This window comes from Herpailurus yagouaroundi, unplaced genomic scaffold, assembly GCF_014898765.1.
Source record: "Herpailurus yagouaroundi ecotype Mexico unplaced genomic scaffold, PumYag 196, whole genome shotgun sequence".
Classification (NCBI taxonomy): Eukaryota; Metazoa; Chordata; class Mammalia; order Carnivora; family Felidae; genus Herpailurus; species Herpailurus yagouaroundi.
In genome coordinates this window covers 31,629,356-31,651,706 of record NW_024412427.1, presented here as the reverse complement: position 1 = coordinate 31,651,706, position 22,351 = coordinate 31,629,356, and the positions used below count along the sequence as shown (strand labels likewise).

Sequence of the window (22,351 nt, the reverse complement as noted above, 5' to 3'; positions counted from 1 at the left end):
TCTTTGTTTTGACAACCAACCTCAGCCTAAAAATCTAGGGCCCAGTCAGGAAGACAGTGAATAAGATTCATGGGGCTTCATAAAGGAGCAACCATTAATTAGATCTTGTCTTTGCCTATGACTAAGCTAACACTTTTCTTTAACAGCCTTTTGAGATTTATAGTATATTATTATAAAACAGGTTGAAAGAGGGGCGCCTGGGTGGCTCAGTTGGTTAAGTGTCCAACTCCTGATTTCATCTTACGGTTCATGGGTTCAAGCCCCACGTTGGGTTCTACATTGACAGCACAGAGCCTGCTTGGAATGTTCTCTCTGCCCCTCCCCTGCTCTCTTTCTCTCTCAAAATAAAAATAAACTTAAAAAAATAAGAGAGATTAAAAGAAAGAAAGAAAAAAAGACATTAGCTTTTATCAGAGACAACATTTAGGGAAGAACTAATGTGGGAAGTGTTGAATTTGCACTGCACGCTGTTGGTGTCCTGCCCAGTCCCCCTTTACAAGACCAGGTACCCATGTCCCTGCTGCCAAGAGCACTGGCTGCCGAAAGCTCACAGCTTTCTCCCTTCTTCTGGGCATACCCAGAAAGTCACTTCCTCCTCAGGGAGAGACGCTCTGCTAATGGCATGCTGATGCAGGTCATAGAGGAATGGCCTTCTTGCCTGTAGGCAGGACAACTCTGGGGTTGTTATTCATGTTGCAGAACTCCCTGTGGGATCAGGCTGAGGCTAGACTCCAGCTACCCCCATATCTTTGCCTGGTTTCCTGCTCGTCCCAGACTGCACCCCTCACTCCTTCACAGGCTGCTCCTGAAACCCTGTCTCAATAAATCACAACACAAGAATCTGCATCTCAGGCTCTGCTTTTAGGGAATTCAGTCTGAAACAGAAACTGAAGATATGAATAGAAACTACTGATTCCTAAAACAGATGTCTGCCTGCATGTATCAGGGGTGGGGGTAGGGGTAAGGGGTGGGTGGGGAGGTGGCAAAGAATGAGCGGTTTATAAAAGATAAACCAGTATGATATAATCCAGGAGATTCTCATATGGCATGGTCACGGTGGGATGGCCAGCAAACAAGACCCATCTCCTCTTTTGAGCTTTGTCTTTCTAATCTGCAAGTGGTAAATAACCTCTCCATCACAGTATAGGTGTAAAACTGATGCTAACATCAGTAAGTGAAAGATTATTAGGGGACAGAACATTCACAGTCCTAAAATATCACCCCACAGATTACTTATCATGAAGAGGAAAGGTACTCTGACAATAGAGAAATCTGGGAGACACTATCTTTAAAAAAATTTTTTTTTTAACTTTTATTTATTTTTTGAGACACACAGAGAGACAGAGCATGAGCTGGGGAGGGGCAGAGAGAGAGGGAGTCACAGAATCTGATGCAGGCTCCAGGCTCTGAGTTGTTAGCACAGAGCCTGATGCGGGGCTCAAATTCACGGACCACAAGATCATGACCTGAGCCAAAATTGGACGCTTAACCGACTGAGTCACCCAGGCACCCCTGGGAGACACCATCTTAATCAAGTGATCAGCATGAACACCTCCAACAATGAGACACCTGACATCATGTGCCTCAGATGTGATACTCTGAGAAGGTACAGTACCCCCTGGGTCATCTCCCTGCCCCCAAATGTGTTCAGAATCTACACAAGAGAAAACTATCAGACAAATCCAAAGTCAGGGACTTTCTTCAAAACCACTGGCCTAAACTCCTCAAAATATCAGTGTCACAAAAAAAATTTTTTTAAAGACTGTGGGATTACTATAAATAAAAGGAGAATAAAGGGACATGATAACTATTGAGTACACAGAATTGATCACATATGGCGTCAATAAAAAACAGCTATAAAGAACAACTGGAGATATTTGAATAAGGGTATATAACAGATAATATTGTATTAATGTCTAATTTCCTGACTGTGGTAATTTTTTTTTATGTAGGAAAATGTTCTTGCTCTTAAGAGATGCAAACTGCAGAATTTAGGGTCAAAGCATGAAAATTTTGGAAAGTAAGTGTCAAATGGTCAGCACCCCATTCCCCTCCAAAAAAAGGGGGGGATATAGAAATAAGGAAATTGTGGCAAAATTTCAATAATTGGTGCATTCAGGTGAACAATACTATTCTTGCCTATAATGTTTGAAATTTCTCAAAATAATAGATTAGGGAAAATATCTACCATCTCCCTGGGATTTTGAGTATAAAATTCATGTATTCAACTCTTACTACTATTTCCAAGCATCTAGGCTTGCTTTCACAGGGAGAGGGATCTCAGGTATGGATTCAGTGAGACCCACAGCCACGTGTGAAAATATTGGGCAAACCCCAGAATGCCCCACAAACGTAAGATGCCTCTGGCGGCAGAGAACAAACTCTGGGAAACTCCTATACTATATCTGCCCTCAATCCAACTGACTGGGACCTCATGGTTCTGAAGCAGCCCAGTGGATATTACACCCACTTGGGAGACAGGACTCTCCAGCACTAGCTACATTGTGGTCACACCCAATTTAAAGCTCTTCTGAGTGTGGGATGAGAGTGCCTTTCTACTTGGCTGTATTCCCTTCATTCCCAGGGCCAAGTGTTAGTAACCTAGACAGGAGCAAGAATAAATGACTCCAGAAAGCACATTCTAATGTAGGACAGGCAGAAAGACACTACATGTAGTTTTATTAAGTTGCACAGATCTCAGATTCACCTAAGGGAAACCAATAATTTGCAGCAGAATTTCCAAATGATGTCCTTTCCTGTCTCAATCCAGAACTCCAGAAGGTGGCATAACCTATCAATGCAGCTTCTAATGACCAGGCTCCCAACCATCACATAGGAGGTGTGTTTACTTTGACTTTACAGTCCAGTCTCTTTTCAAGTAAATGACATAGAGAACAAAGCAATATATAAAGTACATAAGATTTTGATGTAGGTTGTCTCTATGGAAAAAAATACTGGTGCAGTAGATATAGTTAACAACCTTCTATACATAAGAATCCTAATTGAATAGCAAAAATGAAGCCTAAAGGGACTAGGTACGAGGCATAATGTCAAGTTATTACTATCAACAAGGTGGTACATTCCATTTGACTAGAGGGTCTCAGCACAGATGCAATGTCCTCCTGGATGGCTCTGTCCTCAGGATATGGGGACAAAACAAGTATACACAAAAACCAAAAAGCTGGGGTGCCTGGGTGGCTCAGTTGTTTAAGCATCCGACTTCAGCTCAGGTCATGATCTTACAGTTTGTGAGTTTGAGCCCCGCATCAGGCTCTGTGCTGACAGCTCAGAGCCTGGAGCCTGCTTCGGATTCTGTGTCTCATTCTATCTCTGCCCCTCCCCAACTTGTGCTCTGTCTCTCAAAGATAAATAAAAATGTAAAAAAAAAAAAAGAAAAGCCAAACCCCCTCTGTGTGCGTTGAAAACACACCTTCATTAAGCTAAACAATTATATTTTTGAAATGGACAATTTACATCAACATCTGTTGTAAGCTATCCTTGATTATTTTTTAAAGACAAAAGTTGTTACAATTAAATACTTAAAAATGTGCTATGAATTTTTCTTTCTAAAGCAGACCGGTAGATCATAATTCAACTAAAAAGGGGATGGCTTTAGTGAATTAACAACTTCTAAAAACATCTCATAGAATCAATGGCAAGTCCTCTAGAATTAAGTAAAGCAGGCAGTGACTCTAATCGAGCAAGGCTCTCATACACCACTTCTTATGGTTCTCTCTGGCTCCCTTCTGCATTTTTGCATGTGTGAGAATGTATGCCTCTGCACAAACACTGTCCTGTCTGCCATGGAATTTGGTACGGGTGAGATCTACCTGCGTGGAAAAGCCACTCTTATATTTTATCTAGGTACTCTGTTTTGCTTCCACTTACAGAATTAATGGGCCCTGTAAACTGGGACATCTGGAGGCATTAGATGACCAAGTCAGCAGGAGAGGTTGAAGGAAGGACTATCAGGACCTTCTAAAATACAGCTTGGCCTTTGGCTTTTGCCTGCTTCTTCTCTACTCCCCAATTCCTGGACCCAGATTCCACCCCTGGTCTCCTATATCAGGCTTTACAAAGGTATGGAAGGTGATTCTCTCTTGGCAGGGGACTCACTGCTTGCTTCCATGCCAATCCTGGTCATGCACTTAGAGCTAAGTAACCCACAAGGGCCACCTCAGGTTTGGATCTGAAGTGGTGAGTGGCAGGCTCCATCCAGGTCTTACCTGGATTTCCAGCAAAGTGCTCCCTGATAACTCAAACTTTAGGAAGACTCAATGCTCTTTCTGAAGCCTGAGCTTTGGTGGACCTTCCCAGCTTTTAAAAAAACTAATAGTTTTCCCTTGTTTACATGATGTCTAATAAACAGTCATAGAATGAATCATGACAAGTCGATGGAGTTAATTATAATAACAGGATGCTGATCCCATCAGTAAAACACAAGAAAATGAACATAAACAGCAAAAGCAGAGCCTTGGCTTCCAAAGATGCTTTTGTCCAGGACTTAATTATGGCTTAAGAGTCATACTGCCTGTTTCCCTAACAAAGAGCTGTAGTCCTGCTACAAAGCAAAGAACTCAAAAACAAAACAAAACCATACTTGATGGGATAGTATAGATTAATTCTGATACTTTATAAATTCTCTATGGCTTATTAAAATTGACAACATTTCCCAAAGAATGTTGGGTATACCAAGGCAGTCCATGGAGGCATAATTTTGAATGCCCAGTTCTTATTTTAATAGCTACATCTATTTAGTGTAGTTCCCAATTATGGCAGAGATATTAAGTTTACTTTTTTTCCCCCTATTCTTCTTATTGTGGTAAAATATACACAGCATAAAATTCACCATCTTAACCATTTTTAAATGTACAGTTCAATGGTGTTATGTAAATCCATATTGTACAACCACCACTACCATCCATCTCCAGAACTCTTTTCCTCTTGCAAAACTGAAATCTATCCCTAGTATAAAGTAACTCCCCTGACCCTGGGAAACCACCATTCTACTTTCTGTCTCTATGATTTTGGCTCCTCTAAGTACCTTACGTAAGTGGAGTCATACACTATTTGTCTTTTCATGACTGACTTACTAAGTTTACTTTTTAATATATATGTAAATTTATAGATCAGTAAATTTAAAGAAAAAGTGTTAGATAAATCAAGAATAGGCAAGATGGTGCAAGAATAAGAGAAAAAAAATGTGGCCGCAGCAGGTGGGATTTGGGCTGAGACAATATGGACTAAAACATAAGGATATTTCCCCCATATTAATGTTTATACACCTTGCTCTTGGACTCAAGGGAAAATATGATCCCCAAAAAAGCATCTATTTGCCATTACTAGCTCTCTCCTTGCCTGGGATCAAGCTACTCTGGAGTGCCCATTGGACACTGGCTCCAACCCCCATGTCAAAACCGAGGTCACATCCTGTCCCTTCCCCTATATCCTGCAGCTGCAAGTAATCTTTCAGCACACTCAATTCCTTAGCCCACTGTGTATGCATCTCTGGGACACTTAGCCCATTTGACTCTGCATTATACTTATTTCTCTTACTAGCCTAGCTCTACCCCAGGCAGGCATTGACCTCATGCCTGCTGTACGCATGATGGGGGATTGGGTAGGAGGCCATCTGCAAACAACATGTCTAATCCTTGTGAGTGAGGAAGAGGAAAAGCTCAGTGGGCAACAAGAAACATCATAGACACTGGGGTCTCTCCATTAGCTTCTTTCTGGGTCCTCCGTGCGTAACCTCTGATCCAGGCCTTTCCTCAGCCAGGCCCAACAATAGAATCTGGCTGCTCAGCTCCAGTTTAGGAGACAAAAGGTTCTTGTCTCTGTGTTTATCAGGAAATGGGTGGCAAAAATCACCACAGCTACCAAGATCCCTCTGGCCTTTGGCCATCTTAAGGCCTGGGTAAGAAAAGGAAGCAGCCCAAATTCTTCCAGAACAACAAATCCAAAGTGTTAGCAGCTCCTTCCTCACTGCTCATGAATTTCCTTCATTGGACAGCCCCTCCAACCTCCCACCAGCTGGCAAGGGGTGGGCTTTGGATATAAAAGCCCACACTGAGTTTTAGCTGACACCCACTGATGCAGGGCATTAGTGATACATGCTCCATTCAAGGTTCTCAAATACAGAAAGCCTTATTCCAACATGGGGAATGAGATTTAATTCCAACAAAAGAGGTTGACATGTACTAGCTGTTTGAGCACAGCTCAACAGATGGTCCCTGGCAGGTCCTCGTGGCTGGAATGTTCTCCATCGACCATTAGGGCCTAGTCCCAACCTGGACTCTGGTGCTTGCCATCCTCCACTTACAGATAGGAAAAAGAAAGGATGAAAAGTTTCTGCTCTTGACATTTCTGTATTGGCCTTTCCGTGTGTATGCTGTCTCTCAAGGGTCCTCCCTTCCTCATTCTGCCCATGTGAAGACTTCAGCCTTAACAAAGCTTCTTCACATGATGTTGCTTCAATGGGCCTCAATGGCAAGAAATGTGCAACCCGGGGCATGGCACTGCCCAAAGGCTCAGGCTTCTAGCTACATGAGGCCAATGCAGGAATCATCTGAAGAATCAAGGACCATGGGGGCACCTGGGTGGCTCAGGTGGTAGAGCATCTGACTCTTGGTTACGGCTTAGATCATGATTTCATGCTCGTGAGATCAAGCCCCACACTCTGAGTGTGGAGCCTGCTTGGGATTCTCTCTCTCCCTCTCTCTCTCTCTGCTCCTCCCCCTGCTTGTTCTCTCTCTCTCTCTCTCTCTCTCTCTCTCTCTCTCTCTTTCTCTCTCTCTCAAAATAAATAAATAAACATTAAAAAAAAAAAGAGTTAAGGACCAGACTGAAGTCAGAGTCCTGCATCTACATGGTCTTTCTCTTGGAGCATTAGATCCTTGTGTATATATCAAAAGGGAAGCAAATACACCCCAAAAGCCACACCGTGGCCAACATGCCAAGCTTGGTGGGAACTGAATCAAGGGCTTCCTTAATCTTTGGTGAAGAGAAGTGAGGAGTCTGTCATCAATGGTTTCTGAAAATATATTAGTAGAAGAGGCCTCTTATGTGGAGAGACAGAAAAAACAATTGCTTGTATTAAAAAGATCCATCTGATAAAACTTGTTGGCACAGGAACCAATTTCTGTTATACACACAGATACACACACACATATATATATATACACACACACATACATATACACACACATACACACACACATATATACACACACAACCCACATAGAGCAAATGAAAAATTCCCAGAAAAATCTATTTCAAAAATACCTAGTAGTTGATGTCCAATGATATCTTACTTTCAATCATTTGAAATCTAAAACATTTCTTTAGAGTCTGTGAAGCTGAATTAAACCCCTCCTCTGTAATATTTAAATCTGGAGAGAAAGGGAGGTTCAAATTGATTCTGGTTCCACACAGGGCCCTGGCTAATCTCTCAGTTGATAGAAAAATTGCCAGGGGAGCTGAGGAAATTTTACCCACCATTCAAGATGGTAAAAGTATGGGGGAGGCCTGGAGGAAGGGATATCCCTGTAAGGATCACTGTGTGTTTACCTGAGTCCAAGGGGTATTAGAGACTGTCTAGCTTAGCTCCCCACTTGAGGGAAAACACTAGAAACTGATAGAACTGGGTCCAGCTCTCTGAATCATGCCATCTCCCTAAGCATACAAGTTGATATTTTAATTCCTCGAGGCCTCTTTTTGTCCCCTAAAACTCCAAAAGGAAAAAGGCTAATATATTTTGGGTTCTGGGTTTTGTTCCCTCACACGAAGAAGGGCTGCTGCTCTCTGAGCGAGGGGGCCTGAGCTTCCTCAAAAGGATTTCTAAAAGCACATCCACAGAGGATTTTTGTGAAAAACTTCCAGGGCCTTCAGTGATTTTTCCCCTCTATCTACTGAGGACTAGGAGGAAAGAATGAACAAGGCAGAAACAGGAACAAAAACACACATCTGCCTCCAGGGAGGAGGAGGGATTGCCATTTTCACAGAGGAGAAAGATCTGGTGACTTCTGTGGCCTACGAACTTCCTGTCATTGAGTCTCCAACTAGAGATGAAAAGGGCAGATATGGAGATAATACTGGCAGGGGCCTTTATTGAGTCCTGTAAAACTAAGAAACAGAAACAAAGAAACTGTTGTCCTGGCTGCTCTTGGAGTTGAAAACAGGAGAAGGAGCCAGGCAGGCTCTAAGTCTTGGCCCACTGACCTTTGACCCTGAGCAGTAGCATGCACGAGTCTTCACAGAAAGGCAAGCATTTCATGGATTTGCTGTTCTTAGTGTTTAAGTGCTTTTGGTTACACTAGTGCTATTTCATGGACTAAATCACAACTGCATTGTGACCAATAAGATATTTTGCGGGCGAATCAACTATTACCAATGTAATAGTGAGGCAAGGTCTGTAAGGGTAAAGCATATCTAACTCTAGAGTATGCCGTTGATAAAATTATGTGCCCAAGGGTACCATGGATTGGGAAGCCAGCCACTAAATTGGAAGGCACTGTCCCTCAACAAAAATGGAATCAATATCTAGGACACACTGTGCATTTTCAGGATGATCAGAAACCCCTTGTAAGTCTGTGAAAATCATGCATGATCTGCCATTTAAATGCACAGAAAAACATTGGAGGGATACATACCAAGGAAAAGAAATACACTAGTTAACAAACAATCAAAACCAGTTCTATCTCTAGGAGTGGGTTCATGGTAATATTTTTATATTTTGCATTGTGTTTTTTTCCGCAACGTACATCAAAAAAATAACTCTTACATGTTTTTTTAAAAAAACCTTCCTCAATATAATAGATATCACCAGTCTAAACAGACTAAACAGCTGTTTGGGGAATTTTTGATCTGGAGGCTTAGCTAATTTTTTAAGGTTAATGTGGGAGCTCATCTTTCCTAAAACCACATCCTAACTGGAGTTACCTGCTTCCTCCTTCAGGTCCTGGAACATCTAGTATACTCCACTATTATATTCTCATTCCATTATATGATACTCGTTTATAATTTGTGCTCCTTGCAGGCTCTACTGTCCAGGTATTTCAAATAACTAAATTATTTCAACAATAAATTTCAAGAAATTGTCTTGAAGTTGGACTTAAGTGTTGCTACACCGATAACAGTACAAGTAAAGAGTTGGTCAGTCCTCATAGAATTCCTTGAAACCATATTCCAAAGACCTGGAAGTGGCTTCAAATCAAGAAACAGTTTAAGGGATTAGCAGAGGAAATGAATCAAGCTAGTCATAGCAGAATGTCTTCAATGGGCATGATAGGAAAATGTCTTACTGCAAAAACTATTATCACTATGTGATCTCCTCTAACTATGAACAAAGCCATGACCCCAAAGCACTCCACCTGGCCTGCCTCCACTGAAGGAAAGAGTAGCTATGTCTATGGTATCACTTGGGAGTTTCAGATGAAAGGATTCTTGACTTTCAGAATGCAATCTAAACTCAAGTCAAAGAGCTTCTCTTTCCTATCTCCCATCAGATATTCTTAATGCTTATTTATTTTTAAGAGAGAGACTGAGCGCAAGTGGGGGAGGGGCAGAGAGAGAGGGACACACCAAATCCGAAGCAGGCTCCAGGCTCTGAGCTGTCAACACAGAGTCCAACATAGGGCTTGAACTCACAAACCATGAGATCATGACCTGAGCCAAAGTTAGATGCTCAACTGACTGAGCCACCTAGGCACCCCTGCCATCAGATATTCTTTAAGAATGTGAAAGGTAGGGGCACCTGGGTAGATCAGTCAGGTAAGCATCTGACTGATGCTTGATTTCTGGTCAGGTCAGTTCATGAGATGGAGACACATGTCAGGCTCCATACTGACAGTGCAGAACCTGCTTGGGATTCTCTCTCCCTCTCTCTTTGACCCTCCCCGGCTTGTGCACATGTGTACATGCATACTCTCTCTCTCAAAAAAAAAAAAAAAACCATTAAAAAAGAAAAGAATGTGAAAGGTAGGCACTGAAATATCCAAGAGTTAGTGGAAATGTGTGTTTACAATCCTTAGAAATAGATAATGTGTGAGAAGAAACTATAAACTTTTAAAAAATATTTATGTATGTAAGTATGTATGTTTGTAATCTCTACACCCAACATGGGGCTCAAACTCATGACCTCAAGATCAAGATTCACGCGTTCTTCAGACTAAGCCAGCCAGGCAACCCAAAGAATTTGATAACACCAAACACTCTTTTCATGGTACCTAAGATACTGTAAGATATACCCAATATTCTGTAGCCAAAGATTATTGTGAGCTCCCCATGTTCTGCTGAACCAGACAGGAGCTCACGGGAAAGGAGGAAAACCAACCTTTGTGACACATGTGTTCTAGAAGAGTGGCCTGTTCTCAGAGGCTGTGGAACCTAAAGATGAGCCCCCAACCCTGAACTAATGGCCTATGGTACAAGGAGCATTCTAATATGGCAAAGGAGGAAACATTTATTTTGCTGGATAACAGTGCCTATGACACAGACACTGTGTGAGAAGACAAAATACAAACTGATTTCTGCATCCGATGACTTAACCTTTTTTCCTGACAACCTTGTGAATACACTCTCCGACATCTTCAGAAGAAAGCGGGTATAAATTAACGAAGAATGATCACTTTGTATCTGACTTTTCAAGAGGAAAAGATGGAAAGGAATAATATGGACTGATATCAAATTCCATGTCTGAATTCACTGTAGTTGAAAACATATATTTAAAAAGAAAAGAGAAGAACGTACATTTTTTTTTAAATATGGAAAATTGCATTGGATGCAGATGTAATAATTAAAACTCCGAGTATAGTATAGCTGTATTAGATTTATGCACATACATTTTTAGTTTTATGACGCAGCAGCTAATGGTCTTGACCAAAACAATTCATGAGATGCTGAATATATCTACATGTAGGTACTGAACAAAGTAAAGCATAAAGCAAAAGAATCCAAGACACAGGGAGAAATTCATTGGCAGTTTTTTCTGCTACAGGTTTATGATCTAAGATTATATGCAAAAATATAAATAATAAAAGGTACGTACATATTTACACTTTTCTCATAATTTCTGGATTGTCTTCTGTTTTTATCTCCTTCCCCCAAATAATCCTTTCCATAGATATCATCCAATGAACTCACTGTGGGCTCAGAATGCCCCATGACTTTACCCTTGAGCTTAAACCTGTAAGAATTATAAAATGATGCCCTGCTAAAACTAAGGAGTTCCCATTCCTGACTCCCACAGAATTAACATCAGTACTTGAGTCACGGCACACAGGTATCCTTACCTGTCTTCATCCATCATGTTTCCAGAAGCTCTAAAGCCACACACCCATCCAAATGGCTAAAATAAAAAAGCACTCAATACCAAGTGTAGACCAGGAGAATAGAGAATTCAGAAATCTCATATACTGTTGGTGGAAGTGTGAATGAATAGGAGGACTGGAAAATTTGGGGGCACCACTTACTGGTTTTGAATTATTTAACCATCCTACAACCCAACAATTCCACTCCTATAATCCTAACTGAGGCATGTCCCCAAAAAATATGCACAAGAATGTATAGCAGCATTATTCAAAATAGCCCCAAACTGGAAACAACTCAAATATCCATCAACAGTAGAATTGATAAGCCAATTGTGTTGGGTTCGTGCAATGGAATACTATACAAAATGTCGAACGAAAGAAGTCAGGGTTAAAAGAGCATATGCTGTATGATTCCAGTTATATGAATTTCAAAAACAGGCAAAGCTAATCTATGGCAACAGAAGTCAAGAGAGTAGTTATCCTCAGGGTGCACAGCACTTCGAGGGTGCTGAGAATGTTCTGTTTCTTGATCTGGGTGCTCCTATGTAGTATGTTTACCACTGAAAATTCATCAGCTGTGTTCTTATTTCTTTTTCTTAATCATGTTTTATTTCAGTGGAAAGGTTTTTTGATAAAGCAGCACTGAGCGAAAATGGGTTGCTCCAGATGGCCACAGAGCAGCTAGCTATGGTCACTGTTGTCAGGGGAGTTAATGCAGTGAAACATTGGGCATGTCTTCCCCACCCTGTAAGCCACCGAGCTTCTCTTCTGACCTCGTGTTCTAACATTGGTCAAGTGGAAAAAGTGAAGGGTTGTATCAGGGACTGGCAGTCTGAACTTCTTTTGGTTTTGGTATCAATGCCACTGCATAGTGCTGGGAAGCTCAGAACTTCCTGGGGCACTTAGCCCCTTCCAGAAGAAGTCAGTGGAGGTGACCAACTGCTACACTACAATATTGGGCAGAGCTGGCCAAGGAATTTTTGAGTTCTGTGTGTTTGGTTCTGGGGTGGGGTGGGGTTGGGGGTAGAGTTTCAAGACCCAGTGATCCCCAGTGATCCATTTAGTCAGGAGTGTACCTGCAAGGTGACAATAGGAGTGAGGGAGGGAAAGGAGAGGAAGAGAGAAAACAAAGGCAACAACTGCCTTCAATGACCTGGTCCAGCCAGAACCCTCGGTATCCTGCAAAGCCAGCCTGAGCCTCATCTCATAAAGTTGCTTTGTTTGATCCCTTTATTCTACTTGAAGACAAAGGAAACTTTAGAGACTTATCTTAGCCTAAAGGTGATGGGTCCAGATGGCAATGAGGGTGGAGCACTGGCCTACATCAGGCCTGATGTACTTGCCCCCAACTGAAAATGGACTATGAACTCATAGGGAAGGGAGAGGAAAGTACAAGGCCTTCATTTCCCCACACTCTGGTCTCTGGGCAATGAAGTGGAGAAAAAGAGGAAATAAGAAATAGCATTTAGAAAGTGCAAGAACAAGAAATCCTTGATCTCTTTCCTGGCTTCCTAGCTTCTTTTTTGGTAAAAAGCTAGCAGAGGGCACAGAGTTGATTTAATCAGATGCTCCTCTACTGGCAGACATTTACAACAGCCCATAACCCAGATATGATGGAGGAAGCATGGCTGGCACATAGTGGGAAGGTGCCCTGGTCCCTCTTCTTTGCTAGGGAGCAAGCTTAAGGCTCATCACACATTTTCAACTTCATATTTTTTTATGTACCAGCTGGGGTCCGCTAACTGCTTTACAGGGTAATGTCTTGTTTCTGCAAGAGGCTTCTGATACTTTAATACCTATAGAATATCCAAAGGCCTGGCATTTTTCATTCATTCATTCAAATGTTTACTGAGTGTATGCTACATGCCAGACACTATTCTAGGGCACTGAAAAAAAAAAAAAACAAAACAATGAACACAGACCAAACCTCTGCTCTCAATGAGCTTCCCTCCTCATACTGGGAGGCACAATTTAAGCAAGTGGACATATATGTCAAGTCTGTACAAGTACTATGAAAAAAAAAATAAAGTCAGCTAAGGTGACAGAAGAAATGGGGGTCCAAAGGTGAATGCTTCCTGGAGGAAGGGCATTCCAGGCAGAGGGAATAGTAAGTGCAAAGGCCAAGAGGTAGGAACCTTCGAGGCAAGGAGCTGGTGGGTCTGGAGCAGAGGGATGAAGAGGGCAGAGGTCGTAAGAGAAGACGGTGAGGGGATGTGAGGATTCAGAGCCTGGAGCATCTCAAAAGACATGGCGATGATTTTGGTTTTAAATGAAAAATACTGGGGGCACCTGGGTGGCTCAGTCGGTTAAGCATCAGACTCTTGGTTTTGGCTTAGGCCGTGATCTCATGGTTTGTGACTTCGAGTCCCACATTGGGCTCTGCACTGAGCAGAGCCTGCTTGGGATTCTCTCTCTCTCATCCCTCTCTCTCTGCCCCTCCTGCATGCTCTTTTTCTCTTTCAAAAATAAATAAATAAACTTTAAATGAAAAATACTGAAGGGCTTTGAACAGAAGTGACATGACTTGGATCTAGATTGACAAAAGTCAGATCCTTCTCTATGCTGCTTAGAAAACAGCCCAGGGAAGGCAGGACAGGTAAAAGCCGAGGCACCGGGAAGGTGTGTCCTGCAGCGGTGCTAAGAACAAGTAGTCCGATTGGGATTCTTACAGGTAGGGCTGCCAGGGTTTGGAGACGGATGGGAGCACAGAGATAAGAGACGGACAGGCATGAGGGATGGCTGTGAGGCCCAAGCACCTGCAGGCATGGTCACTGGGATGGGGGAGACCAGGGAGGAAGCAGATTTATGAAAGGAAACCAAGGGCTCAGTGTTGGTCTTTGTGAGTCTGAGATGCCAGAAGTTGGGCTGAATGGACAGCTGGATGCAAATATCTGGATTTAAAAGGAGACCAATCTAGGGATCTAGGCTGGGAATCATCAGTATATGCAGGGCATCAAAGCTACAAAACTGAATGGGATTAACTATGAAATTACACTAGAGATCTCTTTTTAATAAATAAACAACATATTGTGTTCACCTGCTGCCGACATGGTACAAAGTCCTTTTACAGCTATTAACTCACTAAATCTTTCCAGCCACCCTGAAGTCAATCTCTATTATTATCCTCATTTCACTGATGTGCACACCAAGGCACAGTGACTTTTTTTAAAAAAATATTTTTAATGTTTATTCTTGTGAGAGAGAGAGAGAGAGAGAGAGAGAGAGAGAGAGAGAGAGAGAGAGAATGAACAGGGGAGGGGCAGAGAGAGAGGGAGACACAGAATCCAAAGCAGGCTCCAGGCTCTGAGCTGTCAGCAGAGCCCAATGTAGGGCTTGAACTCATGAACCATGAGATCGTGACCTGAGCTGAAGTCAGACACTTAACTGACTGAGCCACCCAGGTGCTCCAAGGTGCAGAGATTTTTAAGCATCTTGCTCAAGGTTAGTGGGAAAGAGAAGGGTGTGGGGAGGAGAAGAGAGGCTGAAGGCTTGAGCTCTGGGTGCTCTGGAGTTAGGAGGTGAGGGAGATGAGGAGAAACCAGCTAGGCGATCAGAAGCAGCAGCAGGCAAGATGAGAGGAAACGAGGGAGTATGGTGTCCCCAAAGCCAAGCTTAAGCAAGTGTCCCTGGAAGGGAAGATAGATCAACCATGTCAGATGATGCTGATAGGTCAGGAGGTGAGAACGTACCACTGGATAGGAAAATGACATCTTTACTTTCACTAACCTGGTTTTGAAATTAACCTCCTCCCATTTCGAATGCAGGCAACAAATGCCAGTGGTTCCCACAGTAGCTGAGACTCTGTCACCAACAGAAACCCCGAAACATTTTCATTGCTGGTACCTAAGTACTATTTCTGCTTATCTTGGCTTCTAGATGAAAGTAGTTCCTAGACCTTGCTATTTATTTTTATTTATTTTTTTAATGTTTAGTTATTTTTAAGAGAGAGAGAGAGAGACATAAAACAAGCAGGGGAGCGGCAGAGAGAGAGGGAGACACAGAATCTGAAGCAGGCTCCAGGCTCTGAGCTGTCAGCATAGAGGTCGACATGGGGCTCGAACCTGTGAGCCGTGAGATCATGATCTGAGCTGAAGTCAGATGCTTAACTGACTGAGCCACCCAGGTGCCCAATGGACCTTGTTATTTAATGTGTTAATAAAGAAGTACCTGTGCTATGAAAGCATGCATTTTAAGAATTCTGATCATTCTACTGCGATAGAATTGTTTTCCCTATGTCATCCTACATATTTTATTTTATTTTATTTTATTTTGTGCATTTAAAATATGATTCTGAGAAGGGGACCCATGACACACAAAAAAGTTGAAGATTTCAAGCTCACTTCAATATTAACCACAAAGGAGCAACCAAAAGCCAACACAAGTAGAGGAACAGCATTCCTCACCTAGCGCACCAGCTTGGCACTTAACCCGCCATCCAACAAACTAAGAGACCATAGACACTTCATGGTGATTGTGGCTGGGGTAGATGAGGCTATTATCACAGCTCACACTCACCGAGGATGCCACAGAGGAAGGTGACTTCAGTACATCTGTGTAGCCACTGGGATGTGCCCAGTCAAGGCCCCTGGGGTGGGGGGTGATGCTTCTTCTCTCTACAGGGTTTTCACTTGAGGTAAGGTCCTCTTTGCCCTACCTCTCTGATATCTGACCACCTTAACATCATCGGGCAAAATAGAGGAACTAACAGCAAAGTCAACACTCCACACTTCTACAAAATCTGGGAAAGACCCCAGCGCAGAAGCCACAGCCTCATTAGTCTGGCTTTTTTCCAGATCACACAGGTCACACGTTAGTAGAATGAGGGCCATACTGGAGCTTTACCTCGTAGGGTAGTTAAGAGATTCAATGAGCCGGCAGCTGTGACGCACTTACAACAGTGGCTGGCACATGGTAAACACCGTAGGCATTGTTCACCAAAGACAATCTTGCCTTTTCTCTTTCTTTCTCACTAAAAAAAGCACCAATAATAAAATGCCTCTGAAATTTCACAAATTCAGTGTTAACCAACACAGCATTCAAGAGTAAGTGACATTAATTTGTAAAACATAGCTTTTGTGGAATGCTTACAGTCATTCTCAAACTTGAAAAGAAAAACATAGAGATGTTAAAGAGTAAATGGCAGCCCAGCTCTCCCACCCCGATACCTACTGCAGTCAGACATCAAGATTCTGATGGCACCTGACATACTATCATGTCTTCTAGCTAACCTAACATCCCTGTGCCTTACACATGGAGGGCTGGTTTCTGCCGTTGGTGTCTGTCATCTGCAGAGTTTGGGACTATCTTGCAGTACTGCGTTTCCTGGATGTAGGACAAGTCAGCTCCTCAACCTCTCTTCTTTGCCTTTCTGTCACCAACCTGGACTTCCAATTTAATTTTTGCTCAATAATGCAAAGGGTAAAGAGAAATCCCTGGCTAAAGTTCCACAGAGTTTGGCACTATTCTGACTGTGAGGTGGAGAGTTTAATTAAAAGTCACTGTGCATTTGTTTAGTTTATGGGGGAAAAATTAGCCACCAAGGTCAAGGATAATCATGGAATGCCAGGGTGCTGCGCAAGTAGCTTGGGCAAGTAGCTGTGGTCTACTCCCCACGTTTTGTAGAGAAGGAAAGGAAATGGAGGGCATGTAGCATTTCCACAGCTATGAGGGAATACAGTTCCTCCAGAGACACAGGAGAGTTAAAGCACCCCCTTCCAGCTGCAAAGTGCCTCTTTGCAAATTGCCTGCTCTCCCTGCAGTCTATGGCAGGGAACAAGTTGGGCTGGTTTGAAACTTGCCTGGGCAACCAGCACCACCTGGTTCGCCTGCTGTTGCAGGATTCCTGCCTGTCTCATGACTTGTAAGTAAAGCCTACCCCGGGGAATCTCACCCTTACACTACACCAGGCTGCCTCAACCCATTTCCTGGGAAAGAGGGGAAACCTAATAGTCTGGGCTCCAAGGCACCAAGTGTCTGTGTCATTTTGTAGTGACTATATTCTGTTACCTTTGCTAGCAATGAATGACAGCATCCAAGAGCTAAGATGAGGTTTTAGTGACCTCCTCCAACCTGCCAATGCAACCCTGGCCTCTGTACTCCTATTCTCCTGATAAAGACCACTCCCTTACAAATTACTCAGATCAGGTGCGATACGTGCACAACACATCACGATTAACCAGCATAGCAAAATGCCCCCCCTTTCCTTAATCATTTACAACCACATCCGCACTACAGTACACTGGGTCACATTTTAGGTTAATAGCTATGACAAGTGCTAGGGTTTTTTTTCTGACCTGAGAACGCAAAACGAGTCCATCCTCTTTAGGGCTCCCCTTTAAACCTTCTGGAGACTGACACCGGCTACACTGAATTCTATTTTGCACGCGGAGGATCCTGCTGCGTTATTGTTTCCATCACTGTGAGTAGGTGGATAGGGCAGCTAGAACTTTAGGTTTCCGGGTTCTGGTGCCAGCAGGCATTGAGAGGTTGTAAAGTTCAAGTGCCTTCGAAGTGATTAAAATAAACACACAAGTGGTTCCTAGGCCACTCCCACCTCCTACAGAGAGCTTCATCTGGAGAGGCCACCACACTCCCAGTTCCCAAACTTCTGACGAGCAGAGATGGCAGTCCTCCTAGCCGCTAGGGTTCGCTTAGCCCCCATCTGATGCCCGGCACCTGATCGTCTTGGTCACCTGTGGGCTTCGCTGGGTTCCAGGCCATTTTCCAGGCTGACATCTGTCTGCACCATCTCCTGTTTCAGTTCTCCGATCTCCGAGGCGATTGTGTCAATGAGCTATTCAAAGACAAAAATAGTGTGACGTCAACAGTGGAAGAGGCGTGCCCAGAGCCAGAGGAGCCTCTGCCACTTCAATAGCACAGAGACCACCTTTTTTTTTTTTTTTTTTTTTTTTTTTTAAATCCTGGCTGTGTGAATTTCCTCTAGCCAGAGGAAAAAAATAAAGAGGGTGGGAGCAGATTTTTCTAAAATAAAAAAAAGAGGAAGAACTTAGGTTTCGGTACAGCCCTAAGAAAAAGGATATGACACCCAGTTTGGTTTCTCAACATGAATACAAAAAGGAATAAACAAATCCTGTAAAACCAGGCTTCCACATTCATTTTGTCAAAGTCAAAACTCAAGAGGAATTCCCTGCATTAAAATTTATAGAATCATGGTTCTGATTACAGAAATAAGCATATTTAAAGGACCTGTATAGTTTGTAATCAATTTCCAGACCTTAAGTTTACTACTCATCCTATTCTTTGCTTTTTATTTATTCTTTTTAATAAAGTAGACTGGGAAAAAGGAAGAGAGAGGAATGGAATGCATGGAATGTGCAGCGGAGGACTGGAGAGGGAAAAGTACCTTCTTCTTGCAGAAGGCTTATGCGGGCTTAGATCCTCTACCCATACACCTAGGAAGAGGCTCCAGCTGAAACTGAAGGCTGGTCTAAACTCTTGAGGCCACCTAATCAGTTATCTAACAGAATCCTTCCTGGTGCTAACTAGGCATTATATGTGTAGAGCAGCTGTTCTCACTTATTTTTAAAAATATATAGTTGTTTTTATATAAACATTATTTATGTCATAACATAATAGATTTATCCTTGTTTTGAAATAAGTATTTTAGGGGCGCCTGGGTGGCTCGGTCGGTTAAGCGTCTGACTTCGGCTCAGGTCATGATCTCACGGTCCGTGAGTTCGAGCCCCGCGTCGGGCTCTGTGCTGACAGCTCAGAGCCTGGAGCCTGTTTCCGATTCTGTGTCTCCCTCTCTCTCTGCCCCTCCCTGTTCATGCTCTGTCTCTCTCTGTCTCAAAAATAAATAAACGTTAAAAAAATAAAAAAAAAAAAGAAATAAGTATTTTAAAAATGTCTCCATTTTAACTCCTAATACAGCAAGTATCTGTACATATAATCCACATGAACACTAGTTCTTCGGGGTTCTCCATAATTTTTAATAGTATAAAGGGAACTAAGGACTAAAAAGTTTGACAATTGCTGTTATAGCCAAAGACAGGTATTGTCTTGCCTCAAGCAGTTGTTATCCCACCCAGACTCTGGGAGAAACTTCTTTTGAGTTTATAGGCTGTTCTAAAATGTTGACCTCATCTGTTCATTCATTAATTCAACAAACTTTTATGGGCACCCACTTCATGCCAGGTTATACAAGCACAGAATAAGGTTGGCAGTTCTGATGGAGATGATACTCTGGTGGAGCACAGACCACAGCCCTGAGCACTGAGAAGTTTCAGGATGAAAATGGAACAGGGTGATGCCATAGGGGGCAGCTAAGTGGCCACTACTCTAGCTAGGGTGGGATGGTGAGGGTAGATCTTGAGGAAGTGATGGAGACCTGAATGAGATGGGAACCATGAAAAGATCATGGGAAGACCCCTCCATACAAAGAAAGTCCCAGAGGCTTGTGGCATGTGGGGAAGCATGTGGCAGAGAGGCAGGCAGGGACCAGGTCTACTGGCATTCTAGATCATGTATCCATAAATTTGAGATTTCTACACTAAGAACCATCAAAGGGCTTTAGGATGGAAAGACATTTTCTTTGTTTTATGTTCTAAAAAGATCACTTTGGCTGCTGGCTAAAGATGGTTTGTAAGGACAAGAGGAGAAGCAGCAAGACCAGTTTTGAGGCAACTACAGTGATCCAGGCAAGAGTGGTCCAGCTGGCTTACAGCAAGGTGCTAGCAGTGGAATTAGAAACAAGGTGGGTGGGGGGAACAATTTAATACAGCAATTGAGAGAAGTTGACGGACTCAATGTAGGAGGGGTAAGAAGAGAAGAATCAAGGACAACTCCTATGTTTTTGGCTTGAAGAATCAGACAGATGGCAGTGCCCTTGACTGACATGGGGAAGGGTTAGGTTTGAGGAAAAAATCGAGTTGGATATTGGGTAGGTTAAGCCTTATTTGATTTTCTTATTGGCCATCAACAAATTTGTAAGTGGCTTTTGACTGTCAGTATGGAGAGATTTACACATTTGGAAGTCATTGGCATATGTGTTAGCATTCTAAAGCCCTGTGACAGGGAAAGATTACCTGAGGGGAAAGTGGAGATAGAGAAGGGGTCCCTGCAAATAGGGACACTCTGTACACTCCCAGTATCTGGCGGTCAGAAGAAGGGAGCCAGCCAGGTCCTCCATGCTTGATCCATCCCTATTGTGTGTTCTGGGATGCAAGCGGTAGGTGAACATTCTAGAAGCACTGGGCACTTGGGAGAGAAAATGACTAGGAGATCCCTTTTACACATATCCCAGTGGCAAAAATTTAAAAGTCTGACAATCCCAGGGCACCTGGGTGGCTCAGTCAGTTAAGTTTCTGAATTCAGCTCAGGTCATGATCTCATGGTTCATGGGTTCAAGCCCCACATTGGGCTCTGTGCTGACAGCTCAGAGCTTGGAGCCCACTTCAGATTCTGCCTCTCTCTCTCTCTCTCTCTCTCTCTCTCTCTCTCTCTCTGCCCTTCCCCCACTCACACTCTTTCTCTCAAAAATAAGTAAACATTAAAATAAATAAATAAATACAAGTCTGACAATCCCAAATATTTGAGAATGTGGGAAAACAGTAATTCCCCAAATGCTGCTAGAGGAGTGGGATTTGTAGAGCCACTTTGAAGAGCAATTTGGGAATGTATGGTAGAGTCAAAGACACCCAGATTCCTAGGTATGTGCTCTAGAGAAATTCATGCCCATGGGTGCAAGGAGACCTTTATAAAAATATTTGCTGCATCATTATTTGTAAGAATACCAAATTACAAGGACTTAAATGTCCATTAATAAGAGAATGGGTAGAATGAGGTATAGAATACTACATAGCAGTTAACGTTAATGAACCAGAGTTATCAGTATTAACACATATACAAACACAAATGCTCAAATTTTTTTCATAAAAGCAAGAAAAAAAAGTTGAAAAGGGTTATATCCAGTATAAAAAGTTTAAAATCATTCAAAACTGTACTATACTATAGTGTTTATAAATACACACATAGATAGACTACTCCAATGTGTAATATGGGGGTTATAATCTTAATCCAGGATAGTGGTCACCTCTGGAAGAGAAATGGATGGAGATGTTCACAGGTCAGGGTTTCAACCATCTGTGAGATTTTCTTTCTTTCCTTCCCCCCCACCCCACCCAGAGAGAGTAAGCGGGGGAAGGGGGCAGAGGGAGAGAGGGAATCTTAATCAGGCTCCATGCTCAGCTTGGAACCAGATGCAGGGCTGGATCCCACAACCCTGGGATCATGATCTGAGCCAAAATCAAGAGGCAGATGCTCAACCCATGAGCCACCCAGCTGCCCCGAGATTTTATTTCTTAAAATGAAATGGCAAAATGGTAAGATTGACAGAGCTGAATGCTATGTGTTTAGCAGGATGTGTGATTTTCAGTATGTTTATTCATAATCAAAATTATTAGGAAAATAAAAAGGGTGGATGTGTATGAAAATGGAGGGAGATGGAAGATCAGAGAAGGTGGGAGTGAGTGGGGTGATGAAGGCAGTCTGAGTGTCTGTCCTGAAGCTCCTCAATCTGGGCTGGGTCAGTGTCCCATTCTGGGCCATGGCTATGGTCCTGGACAAGAGAGTCACACACAGGAGGGTCACCCACAGTCTCAGGCAAACCTAGGAGACAGAATTCCCATCCCAGCAAAGAGGCAGGTCACTAGGCACAACCACTGTCTCCACCCTCAGTCACCTTCACAGCCACCATATTAATTTGAATGTAAAAATAGCCTTCCCCAGGAGAAGCCCTTGATCTTCTCCAACCAGATTGTTCCTCCTGATACTGGTCTTGCTGACACCTTTGGTAGCATCTCCAGACCTCCACATGCCACACTTGTTTCCTTCTCTGTCCCTGACCAAACACAAAGAACCTAGAATTTGTGGTTCTCAGTAGCACTCAGATTTATCTGTAATGCAGAAGTGCAGTGACCCTAAGACACAAAGGTGGACAAGGACATAGGGTGCACTTGGCTGGGTGGCTATGGTACCCTTCCCAGCTGCATGAGGGTTTTCTCAGCCTCCACCTCTCCCCT

At 42.9% G+C, this 22,351-nt stretch overlaps 1 protein-coding gene across 9 annotated transcripts in view; it reads right to left on the bottom strand.

Annotated features, from left to right (window-relative positions):
* RIN2 (Ras and Rab interactor 2) overlaps positions 1–22,351 on the bottom strand; it is a 237,114-nt gene that overhangs the window by 48,937 nt on the left and 165,826 nt on the right. For 5 of the 9 annotated variants that reach the window (XM_040447828.1, XM_040447829.1, XM_040447830.1 and 2 more), the window contains one exon: positions 18,002–18,102. In XM_040447828.1, the coding sequence (XP_040303762.1) occupies positions 18,002–18,102 (101 nt within the window). Of the gene's footprint in view, positions 1–16,151; positions 16,279–17,602; positions 17,958–17,984; positions 18,105–22,351 lie in introns of those variants that run through there. The other 4 variants (XM_040447834.1, XM_040447836.1, XM_040447835.1 and 1 more) reach the window with 4 other exon arrangements.